The 24,069-nt window shown below is 20.3% G+C and overlaps 2 protein-coding genes across 2 annotated transcripts in view; one reads left to right on the top strand and one right to left on the bottom strand.

Moving 5' to 3' along the window:
• LOC100872969 (acyl-CoA Delta-9 desaturase) overlaps nt 1–5,504 on the bottom strand; it is a 31,509-nt gene extending 26,005 nt beyond the window's left edge. Inside the window, exon 1 of the mRNA XM_086903428.1 lies at nt 5,181–5,504. The gene's annotated coding sequence lies outside the window, so the exon portion shown is untranslated. The remainder of the gene's footprint in view (nt 1–5,180) is intronic.
• Nucleotides 5,505–9,576: 4,072 nt separating this feature from the next.
• On the top strand, nt 9,577–21,927 carry LOC100869593 (ionotropic receptor 84a). The gene is made up of 10 exons (XM_012487436.3): nt 9,577–9,901; nt 10,008–10,311; nt 11,221–11,405; nt 11,872–12,056; nt 13,649–14,038; nt 17,378–17,545; nt 19,146–19,372; nt 19,446–19,648; nt 19,943–20,208; nt 20,570–21,927. The coding sequence occupies exons 2-10, from the start codon at nt 10,164–10,166 to the stop codon at nt 21,204–21,206; spliced, it is 2,409 nt and encodes an 802-aa protein (XP_012342890.2). The 5' UTR covers nt 9,577–9,901; nt 10,008–10,163; the 3' UTR covers nt 21,207–21,927.
• Nucleotides 21,928–24,069: the final 2,142 nt, after the last annotated feature.

The raw sequence follows: 24,069 nt of genomic DNA, 5'->3' as shown, positions 1-24,069 counted from the left end.
GCTTAAAGATATATTAAATAATCCAGAGTTCTATCTTTTTTTACATTCCATCTTTTCTAATTTAAAAATTTTATGAAAAAGACCATCGCTGGTAATAAGAAAAATAGCAGATACATTAAAAACATAAATGAATTAATAATACTATGAATAAACATATCTTAGATAGAGATAGTTGATAATAGAGTAGGATTGTAAATCTCTAAAAATTAATTCTATTGTTTGTATAATTATTATGATATATTATTATCAATTGATAATTATTGATAATGATTATTCTCAATCATCAAATCATCGATTTTTTCAAAAATGAAAGAAAAAATATCATATTTTTTTTTTTTAAACAGATTCATCTTTTATTTAATTATACTACGATTAATCTATACTTTTATTTAATTATACTACGATTTCATTCTATATATATCAATCAAAAATACGGAACTTGTGGAATAATGATCGTTGAAGAAGATCTTAAATTACTAAATTTCTTTTCGATTTTTTTTTCATATAAGATTTATGCAATATTAGAAAATTGAAATGCATAAAAAAACAAACAATAAATGTTTTCACAAATTCCAATAATGGACTTTCAGTTTGAAAAATTATTAAATCTAATTAAAAAAAACCTATAAGCGAAAACCTAATTATTAGACAACTTATTAAAAAATACATTATATTCTCATTAAAATGAAATTCTCAAGTACGTAAAAATATATTCTCATTAAAAAATCACTAAAATCATGGATAGAATTTATCACATAGAAATTTAAAATAAATTTTAAAAACATTTAATAAAATTCTTAATATGACAATTTATAAGGTGTATATACTTTCAATATGTATATTATATATTGTATGACAATCTTATTATTACAATTTAATTATTCAAATTTATTTTTATATATTTTTTTCTTTATACATATGTTTATTAAAAACTTCATTAAACAAATTCAATATAACAATATAATAATGAAATTAGAATTTAAATAATATTTCTTATGCATTGATTATTCATTTGATGAATTTGATTATAAATATATTAAATATATATTAAAATAATTTTAAAATAAACAGCTCTCTTATTATATTTGATGAATTAAATAAAAATATTTATAATTAATATGATTATATAAAATTTTAAAATTTGTCTATGTAATGAAAGCAATGCGTATTAAATACTCGATCAATTGTATAATATTTTATACAATCTGCGATTATATATTTTTAAATATCAACTTTTTTTTGTATGGATTAATCATATCGTTAAATCATTCATTAAAAAAAAAAATATTAACATATTTATTATTATTAGCAATTTGTGATTTGTAAGAATGTGTTATATATATATATATATCACTTATTTACTGTAATAGTAATATTTAATTCAAAATTTTAATTTTTTAATATCAAAATAAAATTATTATATGTTTTTAGATATTAAGCTTTTAATTTAAAATTATAATATAGTATTTTTATGCATTTTTATAGAAATTGAAAATATTCAAATTTGCTTTCTTTAAAATCATAATTTTTGTGTTATCATTATTGGATGAAATAAATGATATACTAGTATGTATAGCATATTATCATTGATTCGACATGATAGAATCTTACATAGAATCGTTTATGTATATCATATATATATATATATGTATATGATATATGATATATATATATATATATATATATATATATATATATTTTATCACATCTTTGTGAAAATTAATTTAGTTAAAAATTGTAGGCAAATTTTTTACTATATTTAAAAATATGCTCTATCTGTGTAAGTATATATAGATGTATTATAAATACATATATTAATCATTGCAGTCTATATAAATATTTTATATATGATAAATCACATAAAACATGTTTTTTCTGAAACTATAACAGATATTGATATTTTTTTTTTTTTCAAATAAGTGATTGACAACAATCAATAATTTAGAATATCACAAAGTTTTAAAATGATGTGATTTGAGGTTTAAAATATTCTTTTCTTCTTTTTTTTTTAGGAACAATATATTAATATTTTTTTTATTTAAATATCATTCATCGAAATAATATTTATTTGGAACATTTTTTATATAAAAAAAAAAATTTATATCATTGGAACGCTTCTCCAAAAATTTGTTACACTCTAAATTATTGATTTATCTTAATCGTTGATATTAAAAAAAAGAAAGAATTATGTCAATTACCTGCAGTAATTTCAGAGAAAATCATTTATAAATTTATGTGATTCATCCTATATAAATTATTATACATTATATACATCTAAACTCTCAAATATAATGATTTATTTTAATATTATAAAACATATTCAAATTACCAATTTTTTATTATAATCAAATAATCATTAATTTATCTTAATTCTTGTAGTAATCTTGTAACAAATGGCTTATTTTAATTAATAATTAATAAATATATTAATTAATGAAATAAATTATAAATTTCGCATATACGTATATCACATAGTCATTGACTGATGTAAGTTTATATCATTTCATTGTAATCCATCATGCGTCGTCTGATTTTTTGACGCGCAAAAGTATTTTCCACTGCGTCGAAGGCTTAAGTATAGAGAAGCTAGATCGAAGCGGTGCCACTAATCGACCCTAATCGAATTGACGTTTCCGGTGGCCGATTACATCCTAACATCTGATCACGTATGAAATTACAAACGATTAAATAATACCACAAATTAATTAATTGTTACAAAAAGTGCAGTTATAACTTGATTATAAAATGAACATTTATCTAAAACTACCTATTTTTATATAAAATTTCATACATTATTATTATTTTGCATATATTATATATTTATTATTTAGATTATTAAATTCACTTTTAAAGTGGTTGTACAGATAAATTATAACGTTCCGCTAAATCGAGACAGAAATTCAATAAGATTTTTCCACAATAATATTGTCAACAACGAAAGTTAAAGAAATATATGTATATGAACAGCTAGTTTAATAGATGTGACATTGAAATACTATTTGGCCTAAAAGCAATGATATATCTTGTCGAAATCACTTAAGAAATTATAAAATTGTAAATTTTATTTTAAATTTTAAAACCAAATGAACAAATGATCTTGAGCAAATTTTGAGATGAATCATTTCTTTACATTTCTATTTAGATTATAATTGTACAATTTATAATTTTTTATCTTTTTTTTTGTAGTATTTAAATTAATAGAATCCATAAATATATTATATAATAAAGTTACTGAATATATGTATATTATATATACGCTATGGTATAACATTACATATTATATGATGTACATATCAATAAAATCTATATTAATATTTTTTATGGGGAAATTAATAACGAATCAAATCATGTTTACGTATGCCAAAGTCAAGAATTAAGTATTATATTGAAAATAAGTAATTTATTTAAAAATCATAAAATTTTATCTAATAAATATATACATATATATATAATGTCTCATCTGTCTCTATTTTGATATTTCGATTTTTTCACTATTATTATTTGTACTTAGTAAAATTATTATAGAAAAAATTAAATGGAATCAAAAAAGGCATGTTCTAGTATTAATTTTTTTTTAAATCATAAAGATTATATAAAGATTAATTTTTTAAAATTATATATTTCTATTTTTAATGGAATTATATATTTTTATTATTTCTTCTATAAAAGATTTATATAAAATACTTTTCTATAAAAAAAATATTAACCCACGTATATCTAAAAATTATTTTGGAAAATATTTCAATTTGAAAATTTATTACATGAAAAATAAGAAAAATAAAATGATATTTATCTGTTTATGCTTTTCTTGTCTTGCATGCAACACAAGAAAATATTTTCTAAAATAATTTTAATAAATTTTAGATATACATAAATTAATATTTTTAATATTTTTATTAATTATTATTTTATGAAAGAATATTGAACTGTATCGATTAATATATTAAATACCTATTTATATAATATATCTATTTAAAAGAACAAAATTAATTTTCATGTAACCTTTACTATATATACTTACTATATATATATATATATATATATATGTTATATTTTTTATAATATATTATATATTATTCACGAAAAAATTAATAATATCATAAATAATATGCTCTCTTATATTATTCAATTTTTATTTAAAATATTTTTTGTTACAAGTTGCAATATTATCAAAATTAAATAAATACAGCTTCTTTATATAAATTAAGAAAAATGTTAAGAAGTTATATGAAATAAATCATCTCTATCATTAAGAAAGTGAGAATCTGCATTTCAATAGTAAATAACACATCAATAAATTTTTAAACAAATAAATATAATAGAATGATAAAATATTACAAAGATTTTTATTATTTACCATATAATAATAAAAATTTGAATATCTCTGTATAAATGAATTCTCAAGCCAATATTTATATCGCAGTATTGTAATCGCAATAGAACATACATAATTACTTATACATTCATAAATTGCGTCATATAATAAATCCAAATTACGTTATCGATACTAATCGACTTTTAAATGGAATTATTTAAAAATATATTTATATTATCAATTAGACCGATTATAAACTAACTTTCCTTTCTTATTAGATACTTATAGAAGAAAAAATAGCATAATTGCTTCATTATTTCTCAAATTTAAATTCTACTCTATTGTTTGGCATATATTTTATAAAAAAAACTTTCCTTCATAATCAAATGAAAAAAAAATGGTATTTCACATTTGAAAAAAAAAAAATTTAACGGTTTCTTAGGATTAATCCTTAGATTCGATCGTTATCTACCAAATGCAAAATAGTACATTATATATACCATTACATTTTGTAAGTGAATTTGTACATTTTGTATTCATTTGAATATTCACACTTACAAAAATATAACATATTATCATTCAATATTATTATACAATAATGTCATGATGTCGGGAAATTAAGAAAGAAATTATTATAATGTCTGGTTTATTTTTTGATACGAAAACGTTAAAAAAGAAAAGAATATCTAAGCTATGTAAAAAGAAAATTTCATGAAAATTATTTCCAACTATTATCCGGCTATTATGTTATTTCATAATTAATTTAAAAATTTTTGATTCTTTCGAATAAAATTTTATTTTCGATAATAATAATTATATGATAGTAATAAATAAAAAATATAATAAAGAAAAATGAAAAACGTACCTCTGTTTCTATTTTCTTATCTTAAACTTATCGCCGGTTAACCTTATTTGTTGAATTAGGTTGATGTATATATATATATATATATAACGTCGATTTCCAATGCTATGCACAATGTACAACAAACACGATTCCGTATGAAATTATAGTCACAAAAGACTCCTTCAATTATATCAAATCTCTGACTTTACTATATTTTACTATATTTTATATCACTTTCCTACAACTTGAATGATCTAACAGAAAATCAAGACTGAAACGCCGGCACACGCGGCAGGAACTAAATAGGATTGCCAACGAACACAAACATGACTAGCGCTTGACACTAGACGGAAGTAGTAGACAGCGCCTCGATGCGGAGTTTTCTTGCATTGATATTACGAACAAATGTCTGTGATTCTTTACCAAAACACGTCAATGCATCGCTTTTGACGTGTTCCTTCATGTCAATGAGAGCATTTATTAAAAAGCACTTGAAAATATATATTTCTTTATTTATAATATCTATCTTGTTTTATTTTTTTTATAATTAAAAATTAAAATGTTTTATTTAAATATTCTGTAAAAACATTTTGTCATTATTATATCATTTATTATTTATTTCATATTATTGCAATATTGGCAATAAAAATAATTATAATATTTTTTTATTTTATATAATTATATATTAAAAAATATAATAATAAATAATTATTATATTTTATAATTTACTAAAAATTATAATATTTTATAATAAATTAAATTATAAAAATTAATAAGAGTTTTTTTCCTGTTTTGATGATTACTAAATTTATATATATTATTAATTATACATTTTTAATATATTTTTATACGATAGAGACAGAATGAGACCAAAATATGTTTTTTTTTATTGTGAGATTTATTTATTTATTATTCTGTATAGTGTCCATTTTTATATAATAATTTTTTTCATTTGACTACTATATTTAAAATTATATTATAATATAATAGCAATTGATTAAGATTGAAAATCTATTGATTTATTTTATATAAAAATTTTTATTTTTAATTAAGTTCATTAATATTGTATACTTCATTTTATATATCATCATCGAGTTATATTATTGTAAAATAAAGATAAAATAGAAAAATTCTTTGTATTTTTTTTTATATTTACAAATTTTATATAAATATAAATATTATATTTGTATTTATATTTTACTTTTAGCTAAATAGCTACATTTTAAATATGAATATACAAAATTATTTTTTTCTTAAAACAAATATAATTATATATTCTACTCAAAAAAATTAATTTTTATTTCAGTTTTCAATTTCAATATTTAAAATTTTAGTTTTTCTCATATTTTACACATTTTTATACTATTATAAATATCTTTAAATCTTAAATTTAATTAGTTTGTATATATTTTTTTAATTAGCATTAAATTGATTGAGAAATAATAATTAAAATTAGATAATTTAATTAATGGTACAATAATATTTCAATGATTAAACATTTTTTTTTTTCGTATTACAATAATTAAAATTTTGTTTTAATTATCTGCTTAATCATTACTTAAAGTTAAAATTGAAATTTATTTAAATGTTAATTAATATTCATATAATACATAATATATATTTTATTATAGATTCCTTAATACTTTATAAATCTTGAAATGTTTTCATGAAATGTTATCAACAGTCGGTTAAATAGCCATAACATTATTATAATTTTATATTTCAATAAAATGAAAATGAATATGTTCTAAGTATTAAAATTTAATATCATCAAAATTATAAATCATCAAATTATAAATTTACTTATTAAAATATATTTTTTAATATATAGTTAATAATTCCACATATGTTATAATATATATTACTGAATATAATTATAATTTATAATGTAAAAAAAATGTATATGCAATAAAAAAAAACAAATATCTTTTTAATAAGAATAGTTTCTTGAAACTTAAATATATATTTATATATGTTTATATATATATATTTTTTTTTTGATTGTATACATCTATGCATGTTACTTTTAATAAATATATAGTATATTGGTATGTCAGATGTGTTTTGGCGCTTATTTGAAATCTTATCTTTAGAAAATATGTATTGATATGAAAATCATTTATAATAATATGAATATGAACATATTTTTTAATTTTGTATTGTATTAAATATCATATCATAATGTATATTATTATAATTTTTAATATTATCCAATTAATATTAAAATCTATTATAAGATCAATAAAAAATCAAAAATTTAAGAAAATTTCAATAAAATGATTGCTTTGATATGGTATTAGCTGTTTTTAAATTTTCTACATATCAGTATCGTCAAATTAATCTAAATTCCAAAGTCTAAAGTATAATTATGAATGATGTAATATCTATAGTTATATTGAAGTTTCATTATTCATTATCATGAATCTTTGTTCAAATTATCATATAATTCTACATAATATAATATTATTATATTTTATTTCTACATTTTATAATATTATAATAAAAAATAAATTTATTATTATAATAAATTAATTGCTTTTATTTTAATTGTATATATATTTTCATATATATTTTTATGTTATACGTATCGTTGAATAGTAAATAAAAATATGTTTATATAAAAAAATTATAAAAAAATTACAATGAATTGTATTTTTTAAAAAAATTGACCATAATAAATGTCGATAACTTTTTTTTAATGTGTGCATATAATATTATATATTTATTTGTCAAAAGAAAATCATTGGAAAATTTTATACAGATATTTATAATATAATTTCGTTTAAAATAATTTTGTTAAATATCCATTTTAAAAATAATTTTGAATATATATATGTATAAATTTAATTTTTATGTAATTAAATCTAAAATTTTTGTATGTAATTTTTTTTATTATAATTATTTTTTATAGTATATATTGAATTTTTATATACATATTTATTTATTACAAAAAAAATATATATTTAAAAAAATGTTAAAGAATATTATTTATCAAAAATTATTTTATTCATTTCAATTAATATTCAATTTCACACTTAATCAATTCATTTGATAAATTTGAGTTCTAACATGCAAACGATTTTGCATTCATACAAATAATAAAAAATATTTATTAAATATCAATTATGCAAATTCATATATGAATTATCATTTTTTTATATTGATTGCTCTTTCTATTTTTAAAGTGTATAAAAAAAAAATAAAAATTTAAAACTTTAATATTAAAATAAACTTGTTTGTTACAAATTAAAGTTAAAATCTAATAAAATTAGATATAAAAACATTTCATTTTAGTAATATTAGTAAAAATATCTTTAAAAATATACATATACATATATGAATGTATATAATTTTAGTACAATTAAAGAAAGATATTCTAAACTTATAAAGAAATTTTATATATAAAAAAAAAAATAAAAAATATCTTTCTACATGAAATTTATTTTTTTTTTCTATGAAAAACAAAATTATATTGTTATACGTACTATTATACGAAACAGTTTCGTAAATATCATGGATAATAGCAATTCTTTTCTTCAATTGATGCATCGATTGCATCAATTCTATCGATTTGCTGTCGACATGAGGTAAATACTATTATCGACACATTATTGTCCTCATTCAAGAGTTTTGTATCGTCAATATGCCTCGTTGATTTTTTCAAATATAGTAATCTGAATCCATCATTATAATTCCTTTTTCCCACAAATCATCATCAGCAAATGGAATTTCTAAATAATTATATGTATAACTACATATATGTATATTCTATGTATATACATTTCACTTTCAAAAAAATTAAATTAGAAAAAAATAATCGTAACTGTATAAACAAACTAAATAACAATTATAAAAATTGATAAAAATAAAACTTATATATGAAGATCATAAAAGAAAAAATTTGATAAACTATATTTTTTTATTGTTATAATAAGCGTAGATTCATTATTTTCCAATTATTTTCCTGTATATTTATGTAGAGATTTAAAACATCATCAGATTTATTAAGTGATTTTTTGAACATTAATATTATTTTGAATTTTAACATTAAAATACTTTCTTTTATCATCTACTTTATCATCTAAAAAATATAAAAATGAAATAAAAAAAAAATAATTTTTTTTTTTTCTATATAGTTTTCATCTTTTGAATAATTGATAATTTTATTTCATTAAATTATGGAAAATTATTCTATATTGCCTTAGGCAGTATTTTGTTAAATAATGATTCAGCTTAGAATTGGTTGTTTAATATGCAAAACATTGAAAAATTTGCATTTGCTAAGAAAAATATATATCATGCATGATATTATTTATATAATTTAATTTCAATGGTGAAAAAAATAAATAATATTTTATTGGAACATTTTCACATGCGTTAAAACTAAAGACGAAAAAACTACATCTAGATAATCCTCAGTCTACATTCGATCGTTGTCTAAAGCGTTTCGTGTTTCGTAGAGATATTGATATATTTGGTGAAAATAGGCATTTTTTCATATTTCATAACATTTATCGAAATTAAATTAACGATAAGAATTTTCACCAATTAAATTCTTAATTAAGTTAATTGTTATAAAGATAATTATTAAAATAAGTTATAATTAAATAAAATAAGTTAGAAAAAAATTATCGAATAATATACCAATATAGCAATTCACCAGAAATATTAATTTTAAAAGCATAATGCACAAATTTTCGTGATTATAATTATGAAGATAAAAGATAAAATATAAGATGCATGTATGTATTATATGTCTATATGTCTATATGACGTAATTTCTAAAAGAATGTTATGATTATTTTTTTCTAAAAAAAAAAAATTTTTTTCAAATTTGTCATATTACAGCCAGATATTCTAAATGGATTTTCTAAAAGAATAAATTCTTAAAAATAATTAAAAAATTTCTGATTACATTATTACAATGAGATATTCTGAATAACGAATTAGAATAAATTTCTTAGAAATTTATAAATATTTCATCTTTTTCATATTTATACAAAAATGAAAACGAAATTTTTTGTATTACCATTTTGTATGATAACTAGCGCTTGTATTTTACCTTCGCCATTAACATTGCAATTAATCTTGGAATTTGCTAAATGGAAAACATGGGATCAAATAGTATTATTTGAGAATTTAACTTCTTTAGGTAAGTAAAATAAAATATATTTTTTGAAATATGAATTTAATGTCATCTTTAATAATATCTTTCAAACGAAAAAATTATTATAAGAAAAAAATTATCCAGATAATAAATTAATTTGAAAAATATAACAAAATAGATATCAATTCTATCTTTAATAATTTAATTAAATTGGTGTTATTCACTCAAAAAATTTGAGTCGGAAAAGTGATTATAAAAAAGTTGATTATAAGCGCTTTTAAAAAATTTAAATAATTTTTTTTAAGTTTTTAATTTTCTTTTCTTTTTTTAGATAAATATTAATAAAAAAAATTATAAAATAAAAAAAAAGTTATGTAATTAAGTTATAAAAAATGTAATAAATTATTATTATTATAATAAATTGTTATTGTTATAATAAAGGTTATCTCGGTTGTTAGAAAAAACTTATCTATTTTAAAAGAATTTGACATCTAATTATAAGGCTCAATGCAAATAATTTTTTACGTATGATCGTCTTTGCTAAGACATTAAAAACAGAAGTATAAAAACATCATCAAATCTACGCAGCATCAATTGTAACTTTCTTTGTTAAATTATATCTATATTAAAATTTTTTTTACAAATTATCTAATTATTGCCTTCCATTACCCAATAAAAAATATTAGGAAAATAAATCCGCAAACTTTAATTATATACATATATATACATATTGATTGCAATATCATAATTATCAATGGTGATATATTCCTCCTCAAAATGATTCACGTGCACGACACTCTTCGTTTCCATATATGGAAATATGAATGTAATGCTTAGTATCATATTTAACGAATGTTAATTTAATTTAATCGAGGATTTCAATAACATGACCCTTGTATATCGTTCACAATTAAAATATATCTCCGCTTTCATTTAACTTTATCTTTGGCACAGATTGTGTCTTTACTTATACCAGGCCTTTGATCGCATGCTTATCCGATGAAGGAATTGGCATATCAATTCAATCGGCTACTAATCCAAATATACTTGATGCTCTTACGATCCAGAAGCATCGCATTGGATCGATAGTTCTATTGGATGGACTTAACCTAACGGCCCCTGATAATATACTTCATGCGGTAAGAATCAGAATGAAAATGGTCTTACGGACGGAATTTATTCTTCGATATTTGTATTTGTATTTCATAATTTTGAATTGCATAATTTTGTCGGATTATACTCTATGAAATATTTGTTCTCATAGATAAGTAAACGATTTTTTAAAATTTATGAATTTTAAATAAATATTTAAAAAAAAAAAAATAAAATTTTAATATTTATTTCTGTCGAATTGTTATGTAAAATTTTTGATGTTAATTATTCGATGCTACTTTCTTGTTAATTATTCTATGTTTATATTTTATTTTATGGATTAGATTTTAAATTTTTAATATCGTGAATAAAATTATAAATAAATTATCGTAATAATTATTATGAAATTGTTGACAAAAAAGAAGAAGATTATATAGTAATTATAATCACAGTTTACACGGATTATACGATTTAAGTTCTGAGTTTATAATTAATTTGAAATGAATATTTCAGGCATCGCAAAAATTTCAATTCAATTATTATATCTCGTGGTTAATGATAACTATGAGAAATATGGATACAACAATCGATACTGTGCTTCGACATTTGAATATTGGTATCGATAGCGATGTAATAGTGGCAACACCTACAACAACATACGAAATAATCCAGAAATTATCTCGAATATATTGGAATAGGTAATTTATGCATTATATTATGAATAATTATTTACAAAAAATTGTTGAGGTACCGCTTTCAATAAGAGCATGATTTTGAATAATTTTTTTCTATATATATTGCTATTTTAGTTTCTAAAATATTCGCAAGAAACTATCGATATATCTGTAATGTAACATATAAAATAATTCTGCCTATTTACTAAATAATTATTTTAAAAAACTTTGTCCAAAACATGACGTGCCTCAAAAATTATAATAAAAAGAAAGATGTACTTTTTACACTATTCGAATGTTTAAAAATAAAATTATATAAAAATATAAATTTATATAAAATTGCAATGATAATTATAATAAGATATATTGTAGACTAGTTAGACTAAGATAGATTTTTTTAGGATCTATATTAAAAGAAAAATTTTTTTTTTGTTATAATTTTAGGATTATAACTGTAATAATTATTCAGATAAAATGCATTATTCGGGAGTCTTTTTTAACATATCCAAAATTTAAGAAAATTAGAATTGAGATTGCTTTTTATGAATAATTATTATAGATAACATTTATTGAAAATATCTTAGAAATTAAAATTAAGCCATATTAATATGCTATTAATGGAAACATTGTTTAAAATATTTATGTTTACAACATATTTCAACATATTTCATTGAAATACAATATTTATAAATAATATATTTATAAATAATTATTATGTTATGTTTAGTGTTTTAATTTCAGTTTTTGATCAATCATCAGTTGTTTATTAAACAAGAAATGTGTTAAAAGTCACGTTTGCATTATTTACTATTTTAAATGATAATGTGAAAAAAAAAATAAATTCTAAGAACATAAAACTATTTACATAATTAATTAAAATATTTTAAATGTTAATTCAATGTTATAAGAAATTAGAAATTTAAATCTTGTAAAAAAATTCAAATTAGACTATTATTATTATAATTTCATATCAATATCATTCATTATACATGTACATATCTTATTTCTTAATGAGAAAAATTTTGATGTTTGAAAAGAATAATTCAAGTATGTACTTCTTTATATATAATTCAAAAATTTGCTAAATTTTCAAATTTATTTTTATCTCCATTTGATCAACGATATTATAAAATTAAAAATATAATTAAATTATTATTTGACTCTTGATATTTTATTCATTATTCATAATTAAAATTATAATTTAATTGAATTTAACATTTTTATAATATTAAAATTATTTTTCATATATCACATAATTCAATACAAATTAATTATATTGATTTATAATAATTTAATATTTATTGACTTAATATTGATTAATATTGATTTAATATCGATTCATAGTTATTTAATATGGACATTTAATCATCTGAGGAATAAAATTTTGCAATTTTAATAATCTCTTGAAAATTCAATACCATATTCAAAGTTCCACTTAATTTGCTATGAAACCTGATTTCTATAGTTTTAATTTGTTTTAACAACCTGATTGTTCGAAATGTTTGATTTATGCGAAATAATTATCCTTGATTAACTTTTATGTTTGAAATTACTAATTTATCTCATTTATTTTTCATTATATCACAAATCGATCAATGAAAACTATGTTTTTTCAGAACTTGTGCATCTTTACAACACTATGGAAATCATTTCGATTTCCGAGAACCACCAATCAAACGTTTCGATGAAAATGCGTCAATCAACTTGAATTACGCGGTTCTCGAGAATGGAACGTTGTTATTTCATTTTATTCATGTATATAAAATCCGATATTCCGACAATACCAGTCTGGTGACCAATTTCCTCGGTTCTTGGAATCTGGACTCGTGGTCTTTACACAATCCGATCAGCGTGAAACTGAGAAACGAATTTAAAGGAAAACCGATTATCTTTGGCGTTTTGAACGGAACAATCGATGGTCAAATGGATGTAAATGAGGAGGAGATGAATGATATTGCGCCACTTCTCGATTTCGCCACCTTCGTCGCTAATAGTGTAAATGCGAGGTATGCATTATTTGATATATACATTATACATTAGATTGAATTTTATGGAATTTAAATTATTTTGGTTAAAAAATAAGTAACAGTACGTCAATGGAACTAGATAAAAAATTTTGAATAATCATTAAAGAAATTAAAATTAAATTTTTGCAGTATATTATAATTTTTAAGTTGTTTGTATACTTTGTATACTTTGGTTGTAATATATTTCGATATTTTTCATAGTTTATTATTTATTTTAAGACTATATTATAGTTTATTTATTATTATTTATTATTTATTTTATAAATATGAAAATATTTATCACATGAACAAAATATAACAGTATTTCGATTTGACTAGTGTTGACAATTTTCTGTTATTAATTCTTAAAATAGAACTCATGTTATTAAAAAATTAATCAAAATTTTTTTGATTTACATAAAATAAGAAAATAATAATTTAATAATTTTATATATTTTTTTAATACGGAAATAAGCTTATTTTTATTTTTTAAGTTTCAGTCGCTTTAATAAGGCTAATTTGACAACAATTGTTATATCAATTGTATATCTCAATTATAGTTACTCTTAAATATCCTTTTAAAAGGACACAAAAGATAAAAAATATAATGGCTGAAGGCCTAATTCTTGAATCATTTCTAATTATTAAATTCTTCAAATTAATATCTTTTATATAAAATTAAAATTAAAAATTCTTATATAAAATTTTTCAAATTAATATTCATATATAAATTAAATTAATATCCTTCAAATTACAATCTTTTTATTGAAATTCAATTGCAATAGCAATATATTTGAATAAATTATAACGTATTCTTCGCAAAAGAAATATTTTATAATTGTTTATGAATTACAGTGAATTTGATCCTATATTTACAAGTAAAACAAGGAAATAAATTCTTTTGCGATAGATATCATAATATATTCATGAGTAATATTTTTTTGGAATTAATTGTTACTAATAAATTATTATGTAATTAATTTACCAATGCAATGATTGAAAAGAGAATTTTTTTCTCTGAATGATATAAGGATAATTATATTTATAAATTAGAAAATGTTTTAATAAAAAAATTTTTTCATTACAATAAAAATTCCCAATTAAATTTTTATTTTAATGAGAGTGTATAATGGGTTATATTTAGAGCAATTTTTTTATAAATGAAAAATCTTTTTGAGAAAATTAATTCTTAAAATTGTAGGATTTTTTTTTTTGAATATTAAATATACTTTTATTAAGACTATTTTTTATAAAATTATATTTAAAGTTTCGCTTTATCTCATAAAATTAAAATTATATTTAAAAAAACGAAATAAAAAAAGAATTTTGAAATTTAAACAATCAATTACATTTTCAAAATATTCCATAAAAAAAAATTCATATATTATAATCTATTATGTTTTACAAACTTACAAAATTTTATTCAAATAAGAATTTTTTTTGATTTCAATAATATTTTTTATTTATCGATTGAATACACGTAAAGTAACATAGAAACTTTTGTAACTTTTGTTATATAAACTTTTCGATTAACTTTTACTGTTTTTATAATTATATTTTATTTATAGCAATATTATATACAATATTATAATTTTATATGAAGATGCAAGAATAATTAAAATGTAAATTATTATAACTGTTCCTACTATTATTATATTCCAGATCATAGGTTAAAAATTATCATATCGAAAAAAAAAAATTTTGAGATATTAACAAACGTACATATAAATTTTTATAAAAAAACATGAAAAAAAAACATATCATGGAAGATAATTGTCTGGTGATTTTAGTTATCATAAAATTAATGATATTTTTATTTTATTTTATTTTAATAACTCATCTTTATGTAACTCTTTGTGAAGAAAAAGCTTCCGGAATTATAGTTAAGCAAACAAAATAAATGGAAAATTTAAGATATGAATCGAGATTAAATACAAAAACAAAAGTTGATATGAAAAAATATTCGTTATAATTTATTTTTTATGTTATAAGCGATTTAATTTAATTTTGAAATAAGATTTATTTACTGTATTTTGGAGTTAATTTATTTAATACAAAATTAATTGTTTATAAATTGTTTATAATTTCATAAATAAATTCCTTTTATATAAATGAAATTGAAATCAAAAATAACAAAGGGCAAAAATAATATGATAAATTCAAAATCTATTTAAATATGCAATGTCAAAATTATGAATTCATTATATATATTTATAATTATTTTTATTAATAAATTATTAAAGATCAAAAAAATTGCAAATATTTATTATGTAATATATCTGTACTGTTCATATTAGATTATAATATTATAATATTCTTCTTAAATAAATAAATAGTAAATGCTAAATATAGATTTGGATTCATCAAATTTGATATACAATATTTATTTATTAATTAAGTATACAATATTTATTTTTTTTATTATAAATATAATTCTATTATAAATTAAGAATATAAATAACAAAAATATTCTACATAATAAATATTTGCAAATTTATATCTTTAAAAATTATTTACTGAATAAAATAATTATAAAAAAATAATAAAGTTTACAATTTTATTCGGCACTGTATAATATAAAATTATAATTAAAATATATACATTGCAAGTAAATGTTTTTTTCTTTAATTCTTTGAATTTTTGGAATATAGTAACCATTACTTATTACATTTATAAGCATTTTATTATTAAAAATATATAATATAAATCAAAATGTATGATCAATAATGAGAAGTGAATATTATTAATTAATAGAGAAAATTTATTAAAAAAGATTGTTTATCAAATGAAAAATAAATATAGAGTTTGATAATACAGTATATAACAAATAATTTAAAAAACATGATTTATATATTTCCTAAAATTGTGAAACTAAATAATCTGTAATCTAATAAAAATATTCTAATTTTTTTAAAGAATTTGATTTTCTTTTTTTGTAAATGCATTATTTTATTTTTTTATTTAAATATTACAATTTAATAAATATTAAATATTAAATATTAAATGGTTATTAAAAAAAGATGTTATTATTAATCCAGATACTTCTAATCTTAATTTTTTGTTATTAATAATTTGAACATTAGTAATAAATAATATAAAATAATTATAAAATATAAGTTATAAAATAATTATCTAAGATAAAAGATAATAAAATCAAATTGTTATTTTTGATTTTCTTTTTTTCAATAAATTTTGTTTAGTTTAATCTCTAGAATCTTAAATTTTTTAACTGGTCCGAATATTCTATAAAACGTTTTCTTAATCATAAAGTAAAAAAAAACAAAATATATACAGTAATTATCAATCTGTTTGATATTTAGATGAATGAAATGTTTGCAGCATTGAACTGGTGCCGCACGAGAAGTTAGGTGCTTTGAATAACAAAGTTTGGAGTAATCTACTTGGAGATGTTGTGAGTGGAGAAGTAGATATTGGACTGGGATATATCACTGTAAACAAAGAACGACAAGCGGAAATGTCATTTAGTCATCCTCTAATTCGTTATATGTGAGAAGAATATTTTATAAATTATAAATTTTTTACAACAAAATTTAACGACAATAAAATTTTTCAAGAAATTTAAAAAATTTCTTGAACAAAAAAAAATTATTATATAGATTTCGACCGAATAATATTTAATTCGTTATGATTTCTTGTAAAAAAATAAGAAAAAAATATAGAATGAATTTTTTTTCAAAAAAATCATTTGTATATACATTGACAGTTAAAATGCAATAAGTTGTGCGATGGCACTTATCGTAACTAATAATAGAATATTTTCGGTAGAATATTTTTTTGTATTTTTTATATATATATATATATATTTTTTTTTGCAATTCAATAGTTGTAGATATAAATATTAGTTGTAGATGTTTACAAATAAGATAGACACTTGATGAATTGTATCTTAGCCGTGTATGTAAAATAAAAATGAGATTTTAGAATTCTTTTATTAAATGATATTGAAATATTTTGGCAAAAAATAATAAGTATACCGATAAGTGAGACACTTGTATAAACGAATAATAGATAAAAAAAATTTTAAAAATACACGGTTACATTTTCAAAGTTATTTCGTATAATTACTCAGTTTATTTCGTATAATAAAATTCAAATTATTTTGTAATTTTATTCGTTTTATTTTGCAATAATATATTCTGAATATAATTCGAAAATTGATGCAAGGATATGATATGCACATATTTAAATTTTAATTCTAATTTTAATGAAATCAAAATTATGCGCATGCAAACGTAATAAATGAATTTAAAAAATAAATTATAAATGAATTATACATAAAATAATGTTTTGTTAAAGGAAATGAAATCAACATTTTTTTGAATACAAAAGCATTATTTCTAATCAACTTTTTATTATGTAAATTAAATCATTAATATTATTTTTCATTTCTTTTTTTAAATTAAATTAGAATTAAGTACATGATATTGTTTTACCAGCGAAAAAATATTAATAATCTGTATTACAAATTAATTCGAGTTTATCCAATATTATAAAGCTTTTCAAATTTTAAAAAAATAAGCTTCAAAAGAAATAAATTTTATTCCTTTTTATCTTTATCGATATATATTACTCGGTCGAACTTTGAATATAACTAATAAATAAGTTTATAAGAATAACAGTTTTTCATATAGAAATGTAATTTTATTCCTTGTTATTCCTGTTTATATATAATAGTTCAAAATCCATAATATAAATGAAGTGATGATTCGAAATAAAATAAAAATCAAGAATAATTAAAAATTAAAAATGATTAAGAGTACAATGGTTATTTTATTATCATCATTTCTTATATTTCATTCTCATATCTCAAGAACAGCAATCTATTATATAATAATATCGGTTATTTATATATGAGTTAAATATTTATTAATTCGATAATTAAATTCAATTGATATTCAAATAAATCTTTCTTGAAAATGAATTTCTTCCGAATTTTGTTATTCTTTATTTTTATCTTATTTTGATCCATAAAATCTCTCTGATCTCATTGTATAAATTTCAGACTATTTTGTATAACTTTATATATTGAAATTAAAATGTATTAAATATATCGAAAATCATATATATATATATATATTTTTTATAGGAGGAATATTTATTATCATCCATTAGAAAGTGGAACAATGAGAGACATATTTCGTCAACCATTTAATAATTGCTTATTAAGTTGCGTCGCGTTCACTTATTTCGTCATACTAATATCTATGGGATTGATCATTTACACGGCAAAAACTGTTTTACATTATGAGGAAGCGAAACGTGTTGGAATAGGAGAGGCTGCACTTTGGTGCATCAGTATAATGTGCATGCAAGGTTTCATAAAAAATATTTGTCATTGAATTAATGCATATTAACACATATTTAAAGAGAATTTTATTAAAAACAGGTTCTCCATGGACACCATGCAATCCATCAGGAAAAACAATATTATTATTCACTTTGATATTCGCTTTGGTTATGTATAATGCGTATGCTGGTTTCATTACTTCAATTTTATCAGTGCAAGCAAGTGGTATCAAGTCCATCACTGATATTTTATCGCACGATTTTAAATTAGGATATAGTATTACTGACGATGAATATATCAGAGTGAGTTTATTAAATGAAAGATAAACATCAAAAAACTATTTTCTTATTAATTTCAATGAATTTGAAATATATTGTTAAGAACATTATTTTGAGCAATATATATACTATACAAAATAAAACATATATTTCTTTAATTAAGTCATTTCATTTTAATTAAATTAAAAGTATATGCCTAAAAATATACTTATTGAAATCGGTGAGGAAATAGCTTTTAGCAAATTGTCAAAAAAAAAAAAATCAAATTTGTAACTTTATTCAAATGTATATAATTTTTTTCCTTATTATTGCAAAAAGAACGTAAACGATAGCAATCTTCGACAATTATACATAAGAGCGTACAATAACCGAGAATCTAAATTGGATACGAGTTCTGGACTTATGAAGGCCGTGAAAGGGCATTATGGTTTCTTCGTAAGCGCCACTCTAGCACGTCGCACTCTCAGATCCACATTGATTCAAGAACGATGCACTTTGAGGGAGCTACCCCTTCCACAAACGTTCACGATGGTGGCTCTACCCATGGCTAATTCTTGTCCTTACAAAAAGATCATTAATTTAAAGTACGTATTCTACAATTATTTTTAATTATAAATAAAAAAGGATAAGTTTATAGATTATACTGGTATAAAAATGAACTGTCGTTAAAAAATATTTAGAGAAAATTGTTGCATTTCAATTATTCAATGATATTATTTCAATATTAATATCACTCTATAATTAATCATTTTAAAACGTATTTCATAGTTTCATACATATTGAAGTATACTTGAACAATATTTTAATGTGATTTTATCCTTTCATCTTATTTATCTTTTCAATATTCTAAATCAATATTCTATCAATATTCTATCAATTTCATTCTGAAAAGAAATGAAAGAAAAATTTTAAACAGAGATCTCTAGTTAACGATATATTTTTCAGCATTCTGAAAATACGAGAACGAGGTGTTCTGAACAGGATAACGGAACAAATGTTACCAGAGATGCCTCGATGCAAATCATCAACTACGTTTCACAGTGCTAGACTCGCCGACGTTTACTCAGCCTTTTTCATCTTGATCGCTGGCGGTGTGGTGGCTATTTCCATTTGGATCGTTGAGAGAATTTGGCACAAGAGGCGACAAATGAAAGAAACAATCGTACGACGTGTGCGCCAACGTCGTCTGATGCCTTCTCACCTACCCCGTTTTAAATCATTCTCGCATTTCTCTTTTCAATCACAATTGCGTTCCCATAACGTTCCTCGAAGCGAATTTTCTCACGACCATGATTGTAAAGACAATTCATCGATAAACAATGATTGTCTCGCGTCGAACTTATCTACAAAACATTCGAGAGAAGAAATTTCGGTGAAAAAAAGAAAGGAGAAAAACGATTATATAGATTCAGATGAAGATATTGATCGATCTCGTTACGAATCAAAATTTTCCACCTGGAAAAGATACAGTAACTTGAAAGGAGCGAATTGGGGCCAGTTTTCGGGATCTCCAAGATCGAGACTTGATAGAAATAAGATTGATCGATTGAAAAATAATATAATTTTTCCTTTTCATCATTGATTAATAAGAAAGTAGATTAGATTTTAGAAACTTCACGAAAAATGTTAAAGAAATTGTGAATTGTTTTGCAAAATTGTTGTTAACCTGTTCCTGGAGCAATGGAATATAGTAATAAAAATAATTATTACGAAGTTCACTGTCAATTGTGTTCGATTCACCAGATGATCAAAACCAAAGTTCATATGCCAATGATGACCCACGCTATTATTAGGATTCTAAGTTTTAACAGTTCTGAAAGCTGTATCGTAATGCAATAAATCTCCTTAAGCAGTTTAGGAATACATTTGTGGAAAGATCAAGATGAACCATCTTTGTTGCAAAACATATGAATAAATAGATGTAACCATTAGTATTGACTTTAATACGCGTTCTATCTTGAATTAAATACAGATCTGCATAGTCCACAGATGGCAAAGAGACGTGCAGAAGTAAGCCGGGTAGCAGATAAATTATTCATTATTGCGTTTTTAATTCCGGATATTCGAGCATCTATCATTATCACGATGTGCTATTTTATTCAAATAATTAAAACATGCGCCTATGACTTGCGATTTGAAAAATTGCATATTTTTTCTGTCTCTAAAAGTGTATAAGTTTATTGTTTTTTTTTTTGTTGGAAAGTTATATTGTCATACATTCAACTGAGTTTTCTAACTTACAGTTATTGTTGTACATTTTATTTAACGGAATATTAAAATAAAACTCACAATGTTCTTACATATATGAATTTTTTGATTGTTATAATGTCTAGAAACACTTCATATTTTTGTAAATATTTTATTTGTGTTAATAATTGAATTTAAAGTTTGATTTTAATAATCGAAGATTATCTATATCATACAATTAATCTATGTATCAATTAATTTATGTATATTTTATATTATTTATACATACAGTACATTAGTACATTTAGTTATACATATAATACATTTTTGGTTCTATATTTTGAAGGGTTCTAAAGCTCTCTTCATGTCATCACTTTAATGTCATTCTCTATGTTATTTAATACAAAATAAGATTATAACATTCATAGTGATTAAAATTAAAATTTTTATTTTAATGTAAAATCTTGAATAAAATATAGTCTCTTGTAAAATTTAAACAAAATGTATAATTATAAAATTTTATATTAAAATATATATATAATATTCTTATAAAGATTACTAAATAAGGCAATTAACTAGAAAGTTACTAGATAGTTTTGCATGGAAAATATTATGCTTATAATTTTTTTACATTTATTTCAATTTTAATACGTCATAATTGCAAAAGTTTTTATTTTTAAAAATATTAATAAAATAAATATTATAATCTTTATTACATTCATTTTTATTTGAAGAACTTATATATCACATTGAAATTTCTTTCGAAATATACATAACATGCATAAGCGGTAGCAGATTGAAATCAGCTAATTATAAAAAATGGTATGTCATGTTTATCAATTAGACGATCGAGTTTCACAACTTCGTTTGATATCGGCAATTCGATTGTTCATTTCTAACAATAGCGACTTTTGTTTAGACGGTGACAAGGAAAGAAAGTGTACGATTGAAAGAGAATAAATAATAATGAAAGGAAAAGATTCCAATAATCATTTTATTGGAAATAAGAGTGAGCGAAATGTTAGATAAATTCGCAATATTATTATTATTATGTATAATATAAAATCATTTCACTTATATATTTAATCTTATTTTCATCAACAAAATCATATTTTTATAAAAGAAAAATCAAAGTTGTCTTTTTCCCAGAAAAAGAGTCGTCGAATTACACGACTGACTGATTTTAAAACGATCGTTTTTCTGTATATCCAGTCACACGATTGATTGCATTGCTATATGTATATAAATATATATATATATATAAAGTGATGATTTATGTCTATGTAAATAACTTTTTAGAAAGATTATGAGTGATCGATCGAAAACCATAATAAAACAAACACAATATAAGAATCTAAATATATAAATATTTATGCTGTAGTAAAAATTAAAATGTAATAAAATTAAAACTAAATTAAAAAAAATATGACTATAAGTTTATTGTGAATTAATAATTTATTATAAATTATGCATATTATGTACATTGAATGCTATTGTAAAGGCTGTAACTAATAGGACGATCTTGCGAGCAGATATGTTGAGACTTGAAAAACATTGTGTTCTTAATGTCATTGCTAATTTTTTTCTTTTAAGGAGTCAATATCATTCACTGCTCACACGTGTAATACTATAATTTTGGTACCAGCCACCGTGATATGTTTATATGAATATAATAGTTAATAGGAACAGTCGCATGATAACGCATATTTTATCTTAACATCATATTTTATGAATAGTATATGGCATAATAATAATTTTTTTTTATATGCCATAGTTTTTTGTATATATTTTTGTAAATATTTTTGCAAATATCTAAAAACTGAAACTGATGATTACATATATAGGAAAAAATTATTCAAAATCTCGTCTATAATATATATAAAAATTATTGAGATCAGAGAGCAAGTTAATTTCTTTTTCATTTCATCAATAATTTTAGTAAATTATATTTAGAGAAATTTTTAAAATAAATTTGAAAAATTGATAATATCTCAATATTATAGCCAAAAGAAAAAAATTTTGAATAACTTGTATGAAATTGATATACAGGAATCTTATTACTGATATAAAAATTCATGAAATTTTTTAATCTGCAATACACACACACACACACACACACACACACACACACTGTAGATGTAATGATTATATGTATAAAAATGTAATAAGTATATTTATACTTATTTTTTTTCTTTATCTATAATATATCTTTGTTTTCTTTACTTATTTCAATAATTGGATTGAATATAATTTATATT

The sequence above is a fragment of the Apis florea genome, unplaced genomic scaffold (genome assembly GCF_048593485.1).
Source record: "Apis florea isolate Af1SG1 unplaced genomic scaffold, ASM4859348v1 contig_2291_pilon, whole genome shotgun sequence".
In the NCBI taxonomy this organism is placed as follows: Eukaryota; Metazoa; Arthropoda; class Insecta; order Hymenoptera; family Apidae; genus Apis; species Apis florea.
This window is presented reverse-complemented; position numbering and strand designations above follow the sequence as displayed.